This window comes from Uloborus diversus, chromosome 10 (assembly GCF_026930045.1).
Source record: "Uloborus diversus isolate 005 chromosome 10, Udiv.v.3.1, whole genome shotgun sequence".
Lineage (NCBI taxonomy): Eukaryota > Metazoa > Arthropoda > Arachnida > Araneae > Uloboridae > Uloborus > Uloborus diversus.
In genome coordinates this window covers 23,177,063-23,190,098 of record NC_072740.1, presented here as the reverse complement: position 1 = coordinate 23,190,098, position 13,036 = coordinate 23,177,063, and the positions used below count along the sequence as shown (strand labels likewise).

At 33.4% G+C, this 13,036-nt stretch overlaps 1 protein-coding gene across 1 annotated transcript in view; it reads left to right on the top strand.

Moving 5' to 3' along the window:
* The window catches only part of LOC129231881 (EGFR adapter protein-like), a 223,973-nt gene that overhangs the window by 6,132 nt on the left and 204,805 nt on the right, over positions 1-13,036 (top strand). Inside the window, exon 3 of the mRNA XM_054866271.1 lies at positions 7,878-7,952. Within this exon, the coding sequence (XP_054722246.1) occupies positions 7,878-7,952 (75 nt within the window). The remainder of the gene's footprint in view (positions 1-7,877; positions 7,953-13,036) is intronic.

The window sequence follows — 13,036 nt, the reverse complement described above, 5'->3', positions numbered from 1 at the left end:
TTTAACAAAGCATTATTTATTCACAATAAGCTTCAAAACGTTCAACACAAAATTTACTCAACTTTATAGAAAACAGACTATTCTTTCTGCATGCTGGTCCAAAGTTTGACTAATGCTCAGAAACTTGTGAGAATATTTGCTAAGGAGTTGCATCAAAACCTATTATGACTGTTGGCTCTCCAGTTATAATTCCTTTTGAAAAAATGGCACTGCTTAAACGTGCCCCATTCGTAAACATGCCCTGGTCTACCCTACTTATATATTTTTTAAATGCAGTCAGTGGTGTACTGGGTTCCGAAAAGACCAGGAAAATTCCCGATGTTGAGGAGCCACTATTGTTTTCTTTTTTTTGAAAGAAAAATATTTTTTTTTCTGGATCCTAACCGGCACAGCTTTTTAATTATGAGACCAGTCACTAAACTTTTTGAACACACCCTTATATACATATTTGTGAACACAAGTGTCTTATGTGCGAGTAAAATATGTTTTCTTTTATTATTAATCTCCAACTCCAACAATTTTTCTCACTTTTACTGCATCAGATGCCTTAACTGTAAAGCTCTGTAACATACCTTTTTCGCTTAAGCATATAGGGGAGAGTGTTGTACCTTGGGACATTGCTACTTTCTAAGAATTTTATTTTTAGCAGCCATGTTTTTGTAACCTTCACCATTAAATGGTGCTTTAGAAAAAATCAGCATCAAATGAGCAAAATTGACGATTTTGTGAGAGAAAAAAAGTTTCATGACTTCAAAGTACTAAATATTTTCTTTATTTTTATTTCATTTTCTGGCTTTGTATTTGTAAATTTAATCAACTGACTTTATTTTGTTATAAAAGAGAAGTACTTTAAATATTTCACTTATGAAAAATAATGATAGTGCATCTAGATTGATCACCGTTTTGGTTTTTCTTAAACCACATAGTGATTGTATTTTGGGACAGCCAAACCTTTTGTACCTTAGGACACCTTCCAAGGTACAACAAATGCAGAGTTTAAGATATGTTTAGGAACATAGAACAATGTTCTAATCTTATGTAGTCTTTTAAGCACATTTAATGTTAGAATATAATTCATAATTCATTATTCATAATACAATTAATTATTCATGATTTAATTCATTACCATGAAAAAAAAAATCTTTTTTTTTTGTTTTCTGGTGCAAAATTGGTTTAAGTATATGGCTGTTTCCTGAAACATGAAGACTTTCCCATAGTGCAGCAGGATGTTTCCCGAGATACAAAAGGATGTTGTGACTTGGGAGAGCTTGGAACTTCTACTTTAAATGGCTAACAATATTTTATTTTCAAACTGTCTAAATTTTAAAAAATATATTGCACAGAAGTATGTTGAGGTATTTTAATGTGACTTTTATATTTTAAATTTGATTCAAATAATTAATGTTAAAAATTAAAATATGAAAAGTGTCCCAAGGTACAACACTCTCCCCTATTTCTTCCATTCAGTGGCACAGTGAAGGGAGGGGAACAAGAGGGGGATGCCTCCCTCCCAAAGACCTGGGTTTTTACATTGTTGCCAAGCACAATACTGTAGTTTTTGTACATGTACGCATAAGGGTGCACACAGAGGTTACAAAGGGTATCGTGGTACCCCCATAGAAACAAAAGTTAAGGAGGGAAACCAGTTTAGAAGGCCAAAATTTTAGTGTTTTTTGTAATTTTTTTTAACAAGAAAGAAATGATCAGAATTTGATTAAACTAGGGAGATTTTTTATGCATCTTTTGCTTAAAATATGAAAAGTGTCCCAAGGTACAACACTCTCCCCTATTTCTTCCATTCAGTGGCACAGTGAAGGGAGGGGAACAAGAGGGGGGATGTACGAGAAGAAGAGACCGAGGGGACATGATTCAGCTTTTTAAATTTATTAAAACGAAAGATGTTGCGGGGCTAAAGTTTAGCACTGAAAACAGGACAAGGGGTCATTGTTTTAAGCTATTTAAATCTCAGGCTAACATGGATATTAGGAAAAATTATTATTTTAGCAGGGTAGTGGAACCTTGGAACAGCTTACCGGAAGAGGTGGTAATGAGCAAAGGAGTAGACAGTTTTAAAAGGGCCATTGATCTTCACTGGGGATTGTAAATTGACAAGGACCAGTCTAGCTGGGCCCAGAGCCTGTTGCTGGTCGTCACTTTTGTATTTGTATTTGTATACCTTGCAATTTTTTCAAGTCATTTCCACCAGAAATGATGGAGTTAGTACCTGCTGCCCATGGGCAGTCACCTCGAGAGTTTGTTGCTGGTGGGCGTTATCAAAGCCACAATTTTTATCCATAATCAGTACAACTTTTCATTCTAGTAAACAACATAATTTCTAAGAATACCTTGAACCTAATTGTAATCAAAAAGGTTGAAAATTGCATGTTTTTGAGGTGTTTGATTACAATGTTTTGTTTTTGCCAACACTTTTTTCACATTTCTTGCATTAAAAATATTTTTATTAATATCATCCAAGAGTTTGGTTCATATAAAGTATAATTTAATAAAGGATATTCACACACATTTCAAGAACGATTCATTTATAATTCTTTGAGCTGGAATGCCCACCAGTTGAAAAAAAGTTGTTTTGAGAAAAACACGTTTGAGAAAAAAAAACTGCTGTGAACGTTTTCGAATCTCAACAGTTAGTCAAGTACTCATAATGTTGGGACTAATCAAAAATTTTCACTGAAATTTACATATAACATATTCTTGAATAGTTTTACTAATACTTTATGACATAAAAAAAGTGGCATTTTTGACTAAACTAATTTCCCCCTTAATGTGAAAGTGGCTAATATTTTACATTTTTAGGATCATTAATTTCACCCCTCATACACTTTTAAAACATTTAATTTTGACAGTGTTCCTTGTGCGAGCATTTATGGGAGCCTTTCTCAGTGTATTTTTAACCTCCTGGTACAGTGGTACTCTCATTTCTGAAACTCTATTCATGGCTATGCCTGTAAGGGCTTTTTTGATAAAAAAAATTCCTTCAGAAGGTAATGCTGGCTGAACTAGTGCCTGCATCCATTCATTGTGTTAAAAATATCATGCTATGTGTTTCATACCAGTTAGATTGGAAAAACAGTGAACAAATACAAGTATAATAAAAAAATTTTGAAAAAAAATAGAACCGACTTCAAATTTGCTCTAAAAAGTAAAAAATAATTTTATTCTTTAAACACCATCGGTAATACTTTTAAACATAATTTTTGAAGTTGGCACAAAAACGATCGATAAAATCATTCACAGCCATAACTCAACTACAACTATAAGTTTAACCAGGCTAGTTTCTACACTACCACATACATTATGCATTGATGACAGCATATTTGAGTAACGATATAAGTGTTTCGTTCCTAACTTTGGATGATTTTTCGATAAAAATATGAACGAAGCATGGTTACAATGTATTTTACTTTTTGTTTTTGCGCCAACTTCAAAAATTATGTTTAAAAGTATTACCGATGGTGTTTAAAGAACAAAATTATTTTTTACTTTTTAGAGCAAATTTGAAGTCGGTTCTATTTTTTTCAAAATTTTTTTATTTCATTCTTTTTAGTGTAAATGTAGATATTTCAGTAAAAGTAAGAAGTTACCTAGTAAGAAGTTCGGCCCTATATCACTGTATTGCTTTAGGAAAACCTTTATTCAAAATTATCATTACAATTACTATTAATGTTACTGTTATATGGCACCAAACTTTTATAACAATGAGTTTCATATTGTCGCGTAGATGAAGATAGCGAAGACAATGTGAAAGCCAAATGAAGCGAATACTCGTTAGTCTCAACTCGAGATCTTTATTCAGAACCACGAATGAACGTTACATCTCCTTTTATACAACTTGAGAAAGTGCTGGAACTTTCCAGACTTGGAAAGATACAGAAATTAATAGAACATTCGAGAAAATACGGGAAACAGTAGAAACGAACTTTGTCCTAGTCGTGATTTGAACCCGGGTCGCTCGTGTGGGAGGCGAGAATTCTACCACTGAGCCACCGTTATCCACGGATGAAAAGTGCGAACTTCACTACAATATCATTTTAATCATTTAATAGGGAAATTGCATAAAATTTACTGTTTTTTGCCCATAACTTTTTTTTCTAAAGAACAAATATGGGCAAACAAAGTAATGGGACCTAAGTTGAGCCATCCCCTATCCATTAAAAAAAGAATCATCAAAATCGGTTCACTAGGTGAGACGCTATGAGTGGACAAACAAAAAAAAAAACATACATACGGTATGAACTGATAACCGCCTCCTTTTTGAAGTCGGTTAAAAATGGAAGCCAAACTGAAAAAAAAATACGGAATTGCTCTAAGGTTGCTAACTAAAGTAGAACGCTTTCTCAGGATTTGGAAAGATTTCCAAAAATCAAGATCTGACAAATATGGCCATTTTTGGATTATTTGATATGACATGAAATTAAAAGAGCGACTCGAGTCTCTACGGTTTGGAGCAATGCTATCCCTTTTAACTAATTTAGCTGTTCTTTTTTCACATAATTTTCATGCTCTTTGAAGTACAACTTCAAAGAACACTGGATCTGTCCAAAGTAGACAAGCATGCAATTTCAATTAATTTTATTTTTGACATCCACAACAATTAAGAGGATGAATAGAGTCTTTTAGGGAAGAGAACAAAAGTTTGCAAATAGGTGAAAATACTGCCTAGAATTGGAATTGCTTAAGAATCTTAGCTACCTGTAAACTAGTAGAAGGTAAGAATGGGAAAACAACCAAATTCTTAGTGTTGAAAGTTCTATTAAGAATATTCTTTCATGCTTTTTTGGAAAGTTTTTTATAAATGCAATCAATCAATGTGTGTGAATAGTTTCTATCAATAGCAACAGCTCTTAGGTAGTTAAATTCCATATTAAGAAGTTCTGGTGAAGAACAAATATTCATAGCACGATAAACAAACATATTGAATATGGAATATTTTTTATTAGGTTTCTGAGACGCTAATCTATGTGGAGGTAAAGAGACAGAGAAACGTTTGCGATAAAATAATTTAATAACCGAACTCAGAATGAAAAACCAGAGCATTGAGAAAGGGAAGACCTTTTTCCTGTTTTTTTTCTTTCAAGCAAATTGAATGTGTGGATCAATAGAGTTTAAAATTCATAAAGTCTCTTTAACGTTTAACTGAAAAGAGTCATTAATATAGAGAACATAAAATTGAAAGTATAATTTTTGGAATGACTTAACCTCAAAGTAATGCATGTTAATGTCACTAAGAATGAATGTTAAATGATTTTCCCATAGCCAAATCATCTAACCTAGATTGAAATTCACCATTAAAAACAAAAGAATATTGTTTAGAACAGGTGATAGTTAGGAAAATCCTTATTTTCCTTAAAAGTGAATGAAATTCAAAATGTCTACTCTTAAGGCATAGCAATAGGTACCCAAATCAGAATGCATTTTTATTGCATTTTGTGTTTTGAAAAGACTTGTGTGAGTCAAATTAAAAATATTCAGACTTAAATTTTCTTTATTTTGAATGTTTGCAGTATTTTTGGCATTGTGGATATTCTCTAATTGAAGCTGTTAATCGCATCTCCAAGCTTGTAATGTATCTTTGCTTTCGCATTTGAAAAGATCATCTCTTGTACAGAAAAGGGTAGGGTTTTCAATGTAAAAAAAAAAAAAAAACTTTTTTTGCAAATTTTTTTTAGCAAAATGGTTTGATCAAATGTATTTAAACCTTTTATGCATTATTATGTATGGATTAAAGAATATTCTATAAAGTTTTTGTCAAAAATTAACCACAGAACAAGCGGGTGACAGAGCTTTTCCCAGTGCGCCTTTGGAGAAAGACAATTTGCCGTGTTCACTGTATCTCAACTGACAATTATCTGGGAAAAAAAAAAACATTTGAATTTAGTCATAAATCCTCCCCTTTCCGGTCCCAAATTTTTTTTTCATTGAATTAAAAAATGTTGGCAGCTATTTAAAGTTAAAAATGCTATTTCTCATGAAAAATTTAGCCATTTTGTATGTAAAACACCCATTTAAAGAAAATAAAAAATTTTGAACTCAATGTTGGGGGACGGTTTTTTATATGCAGAATGTGTGTACCAAATATAAAATGAATTGGACCAGTAGTTTTAAAATGGGAGTGAACACAAACTTTGAAAAATTGGGTTTGAGAAAAAGGCGCTTTAAGTTTTAGAAGCTAAAACTATCAATTCAAACTCCTCAGAGTCAAGTCTCTGTAGCAGCTTTGATGTCCTCAGCCTCTTTTTTTTCTTTTGATATTGATTTAATTAATTTCAAGCAAGCAGCATTGAGGCTCCTAGCATCCGCAGCTGTCGGAACAGCTGCAAACTTCTGCATCTGTCGGAGCTACAGCTTGAAGGAACAGAAACTAAATACTCAATAATATTAAGAATTTTACTCAGATCGACTTGAATTTTCAGAACCATACTTTTGAAATGCTTAACTACAAGAAAAGATGAAAAAGAAAAAATCGATTTTTTGAAAGTGCAAAACCCTACCCCTCCCATCAAGAGATTCTCTGACTGCCGAGGGGAATGTCAATAGTCCTGGAGGCTGAGGGCTCAAGTTCCAATCTGGGCAAAGGCATAAATGTTGTTGATCAGGGTACTACTCCTTTAGATTATGGTCTAGTGGTTGTAATAGAATCAATGTTGTCCTTTTTTTTCGCTTGGTTCTGTAAAGTATTTCTTCTCAGCGCATCTTAATTCAATGGATTGACTGGGTTCCTTTAGTAGGCTATCACTATTTTGAGTTTTTTTGTTTATTTTCAAAAGAACAATCATCTCTAATGAACATAAAGTTTTTTTTTTCAGAGCACTCTTCCACCTCAAACCACATGTTGTGGGTGTACACTTTTCCAACTCTTTTATAGCTGTAATCTCATACATTCAAAGTTTATGGTAAGGTGATCAGCATGTCTGCCTAAAGAAATGTGAATTTTGATGAAAATTTGAGGGAATATGATCCCCATAGTGCTGTTAGCGGAGCTAAAAAATTTAGAGGGGGGGGGGGAGAGGGATTATTTGGAAAGGTTTTGATCTCATTTGGGAGGGGGGGACTTCATATCATATCAGGGGGGGCTTGGGGGTCAGGGTATCATCCTTGGGGGGGGGTATGGGCACCACCGCCGGCCTTGAAACTTGACCCCTCACAAAAATTTCTGGATCTGCACTTGCTTCCAGCCTACTTTGACAATTATAAATGCTCAAGATGGTTGGTCATATGTATTTAAAGCAATGTACCAAGTTGCAAGGTATTTTGCAGTGCAATCAGCTATGTGAAATGTTATTTCTTACTGCAGAAAAATCATGTACATTATAGGTTCTAGTAGTGTGTGTTGTTCGACAGCAGAAGTTTTCTTTCTATCAATTCCAGCTATTTATGTATATATTATAGATTAACATCCATGACTATGTGCTATAACTACATCTGTCAAATTTACATGAGACCCATCTATGAGTTTTTCTTCTTTGCTTCCTTTCAGAAGGCATTGCAAAATTTAAATTTTGAGGATTCATTATTATTTTTAAAGATAATTATAACAATTTTTATTTGAATGTCTGAATATTGATGATTAAGTGTTCACAAAACAATTTTATTGTGAAAATGCATTCAGAAAATAAGGACCAGAGATTTTGGTGTTTACAAAAAGAAATAATTTTATTGTGAAAGTAGGTACATTGAAAAAGTACGGATTAGAGATTTGGATATTATTAACTGAGATAACAGAAAATGGAAGTAGGTTGCTGTAATAACAATATGAAACTGCAAATGGCGTTATTAAGATGAAACTTCATAGCCTTATTATGGTGTGACTTCATAGTATTTTTTCAACCCTATTCTTAGTCTCTTTTTTTCTCCATTAGAGCACTGTTCAGAAAAAGAGAGTTTTGCTTGTTGTTTCCATCACTGGAATTAAAGTCTGCAGTTTAGATGGAAAGGTAAATATATTATTTTATTTTTATTGAAATATGCAAATTGTCATTTGTTCTACTTTTCTTTTTTTGATTCCCTTATTCTTATCTTTCACTAACTATGTGAATCAGAAGAATTTTCTGCTACACTAAGGTATGTAGGAATTTATTTCTGGAGATGCCCAAGCCAAATATAAGAACTTTCCAAATTTAAGTTTTAAAATATTCAAATCCTTATTCACAATGAGTAGTTTTAAACTAATTTCAAAAGGGATCTGGGCCCCTTCAACTCCCTGCTTAAGTATGCCGTAGCCCTAACTGGCAGAGATAAATGAATTTACAGTAGAAGGATATAAGAATATGCTTCAGTGTATATTTGCCACTGTGTAGTCTCCTGATTATATACTCCAATAAATCTTGAAAGTACATACACTGCTCGACATTGAAAATGCAACACCAAGAAGGAGCAGTCAGAAAGTGATGAAATTTGGAAAAAAGATAGAGACAGCAAGGAATAATAAATGATCTTAGTTTCAAAATGATAGGCAGAATACAGAGCGAGAACGGCATCGGCTCAGTAGGATGTAGGACCACCGTGGACAGCAATACACAAAGAAACACGTCCAGGCATAGAGTCAATAAGGGTGCGGATGATGTCCAGAGGGATAGCTCTCCATTCCATTTCAACCATTCCTTTTCAACTATTTGCCACAGTTCGTCTTCTGAACGAGGCAGGGACAGAGTCTGCAAACGGTGTCCAATTACATCCCACACATGTTCGATTGTTGACAGGTCAGGAGAGTATGGTGGCCAGGGAAGCATCTGTGTGCCTTGGAAAGCATGTTGGCAGATGCGTGCACTGTGTGATCGGGCGTTATCCTGCTGAAAAATTGCATTAGGTAGCCCTTGAAGGTAAAGGATTGCCATCGGCCACAGCACATTATCCAAGTATCATTGGGCCGTCATAGTGCCCTGATTACAAACTAGAGGTGATATGCAATTGTGCGCAATTGTGCCCCAGATCATTATGCTACATTTTCGTGCGGTAGGGCGTTCCACAGTTACTGCAGAATAAGATCTGTCTCCATGTCGACGCCACACACGTATGCGGCGACTATCACTGGATTAAAAGAAGCAGGATTCATCTGAGAACATGACTTTTCGCCATTCTGTCATCCACATCGCTCTAGTCTGGCACCATACTAAACGTTGCTGTCTATGTTGTGGGGTTAATGGCAGTCTTCTAAGCAGACGCCGTGATTGCAGACCACGTGCAACTAAAAGACGGGACATGGTTCTGGTTGACAGGGGAACATTCAGGGTATCTTGCACCTGCTGCAGAAGTGAGGAACAAGCGACTTGTGGATCTGCTACAGCTTGTCGGTGGATGCATCGATACACATGTTCTGACGTCACTCTGGCTGCCCCTGCACCCCTCAATCTTGCCACATTTCATTGTTTCAACCATTTTGGGCACAGCCGATGCACCGTGCTCGCATTTATGTGGGTATCAGCTGTGATTTGAGGTACGGACCAACCTCCCTTTCTCAGTCCAATCACCATATCCCTCGTAAAATCCTCTATCTGCTGAAAGTGCCTTTGTTGACGGCGGCCTGGCATTCTCTTGTGTTACACGTATTCTCCATGACAAAAACAAAATTTCTTGGATAATTCTCCGGTCAGAAAAAATGATACGAATATTGCCCATTCTGCAAGTTCCTTCCCTTATATCTTACTTCACGTGCATCAGAGAGCTGCGCATTTCACATCATTTACATAACTCAGTGATGTATGTCTGCTCTAAAATTTGCATAAATTTCTGAACACTTCTTCTTGGTGTTGCATTTTCAATGTCAAGTAGTGTACATTTTGATAGTGGAGACTCGGTATATTTTTTAGAGTGCTAGAGTAATAAAAAATTTCAAAATTAAATAGATTGTCTTTTGTTGAGATTTAGAAAATTTTATGTTAAATTTACTATGTGTTTGTTCTTTTTTTTGGAAAATTTTTGTAAACAAGTCATACAAAAGATCTCTTTTTTTTTTTTTTTTTTTTTTTGCATAGTCCATCTCTCTGCACTGAAGTAACAAATAATCAAACTGCTCTGGACCAGAGACTTTTCAATATTAGTTCTGTAAACTGTTTGCATTTCTTATCTTCTTTTCATTGAAATGAAATACTAGACCAGGGATGAGGGAACCTATAGCTTCGCTCTCCCACGATGTTTAAAAACTCCTACTTTTTTATTTTTAAAATTAAAGACCTTTAAAAGTACCTTAGTGTTGGTTCAAAGTCTTTAAAAGCCTTCAATTGCTGCAGTCAAGACATGACATAGAGGACTCAAGACAATCTTTAGAGCTTGAGGTTGGAACTAGACCTGAAAAATATATATTCCCCATGTGGCAAGTATGTACATAAACATAAAAAAAAAGGCAGTTGAGAAAAAAAATGTATAACTCCTCATTTTTTAAGCATTTTTAAAACAAATTTCTTTACTGCTACAGAATTTCTTTCTGCTTATATTGTTAGCCTATAGTCCCTATTGGGATTATTTGCCATGCAATTAAATTGTTTTTCATCATGTTCATCCATTCATGAAACATTTTGTTTCATTATTATGCATTCAGATCAATGCAATCAAGTAAAGGAATATTTAATCTGAAAAATACATGAATATTTTTGCTTAATATGCTTTGCATTGTGTACTATTGAGAAAATAATAAGAAATATCCTAAGCCAAAGCAGATGCAATAGGATTGCTGTGCAATTACCCGCAAAAAGTATATATTTTGCTTGACATGTAGCATCAAAGAAACATATTAAAATGAGCCAAAATACAAAGTATTCACAACAGAATAATCTAATGTGAATGATTTTAAACTATTATTTGGAAAAGTAATTCCTAAAGCGTCAAAAAGTAAATAAATAAGAAATTTTTTCATAATAATGTTGTTTATTTATGGCAGTTGTTGCTTGTAAAACAATTATAGTATCTGGATAAAAATATGAAAAGAAATATAATCTGAAAAATTATGTTTTAATTATAAAACATTTAAATATATTTTTAAAAAAATCAATTTAACTGTTTTTGCAAATTATTATGGGAAAGTAGCAAAATTTTAACAGATATTCATTTTTAGCAGTTTAATTTTTTTTCCTCTTCTATACAAAAATACTTGTTTAATCAAGATCTATTTTCAAAGCAATTCTTCTCCTTTGAAAATAGTCCTGATACAAGAGTAACTCACCCCCTTCCCCATGTCCGTATTCCAATTTTTTTTGTCAAAAGGTTTGATGAAGTTGCAATATCAAAATGACAGCAGCACTATTGACTAAGTGTGCTCTACAGAGTTCTATGATAAAAGGTAAAAGAAGGATAATCAAAATTACACCAAACCAAACATAACTTTAAACCCTTTTAAGATTACTATTTAAATGTCAAAGGCATGTGAAGCAGTGAGAAACAAAGGGATGTAAGTGGCAAAATTAAAAATTTGGAGATAACCAGTACAAATGGTAGGTGAACCTCTCCTCTGTTTTGAGGCAAGAAATAGTACTAGTAGTCCTGGTTGGTGCTGCTATACTGCATGATTTAGAAAAACTTTTCAATGAAAGCCTACCTAGGACCGGAACTTTAAAGGCGTTTTACTCAAAACTTGAAAATGTCCACTTACATCCCTTTGCTTTTCACTGCCTCATGTTACCATTAAAAAGCAGGTAACTGTGAATACTATTTGTTCTTATTTTAATTTGCAATGAATTTACTTTTTATGAAGCTCTTAACATTATATCCTCACCCCAGAGCAACAGTCAGACATCCTATCATACTGTTGTTGTTGTTATGATGCAGCAATATGCAATAAGAAATCTCTTCTATCATCTTTCTTTGCTTCTTTATATTTCTTGTATATCTAAACCTGCCAATTGCTTTCTAAAATTTGTCGTTTTAACTACTTAAAGCCATTTTCTATGAGAAGTGGAAATTCTTGTAATTTTATAATTGTACCACTTATTTAATTTTTTTAGTTACTTTTTGCCCCTCGTTTCGTTAGTATATGGTGTTGAAAACTAATTTTATGAAATTTATTTGAAGTTTAAAATACCTTTAATTTTTTGAAAATCCTTTTGTTAATTGACAAATTTTACCTTCTTTAAAACATTTTATCAGGAAAATTGTATGAAGTGATATGATTAAAGAGATAATATGTTTGATTTTATAAATTATATATTCATATTTTCAAAATGTTGTGCAGCTATGAGAATTTGCAAAAAGTTGCAGCTGTGCTCATATATCTTGTTCCAATGTTTTTGCACTACAAGTGCTTTTTCAACACCATTCATAATTTGTTAAAAATGTTATTGATGTGCAAGGTAACTTTGATAAAAAATAGTTCGATGACATTGTTTAGTTCTTCTTATTATTAGTTCATTTTTTCAAGTACAATCGACTCTCGATAACTTCAAGTCTTATAACTTGAATCTTCCTTTATGTCAAAGTTTTCATTCGGTCCCAAAATAATTTAGTATTTTCAATACAAAGTTCTCTCTATATCTCTAATGTACTCTTTTTAAGTTGAAGTTTTTGGAAGAGAGTCGTTTCCATTTTATGTTTAAAAATGCAGCCAAAATAAGAAAAAAGTTTTTGTTCTTCCCTTTGACACATTTCTTTGTTTATCATCTTCTGCAAGGGGATAATTTATTTGCAATAGTGTTCCTTAATGCACAATGTTACAAGATTGTGTGAGAAGTAGCCGGCTCCTTTTTGCCGTGGCTGCCAACCTAAAATTTTGTTGCAGGCTTATCTTTGACAGGCCTAAAATTTTGGCAAAAATAGAAAAAAATAGCCTTTATTTTCTAGATGATTCAAATAATCTGCTTTTAGGAAAAAAAGATGCTTAAAAGCAATACAAACTAAAATCAAGAGAAAAGAAATTGGGACTAGGACAAGAACTTAATGACATTTTAAGATGCGATAAAAAGTGTAATCAGTCAAAAATAAATTCCTTTTTCAAAGTGCCGTAATAAAATTTATTCATTGTAAATATATTTTTACGGAGTACTAATAACTAATATTATCCAAACTATAAAGTGTTACAGCCTATTCATCATGC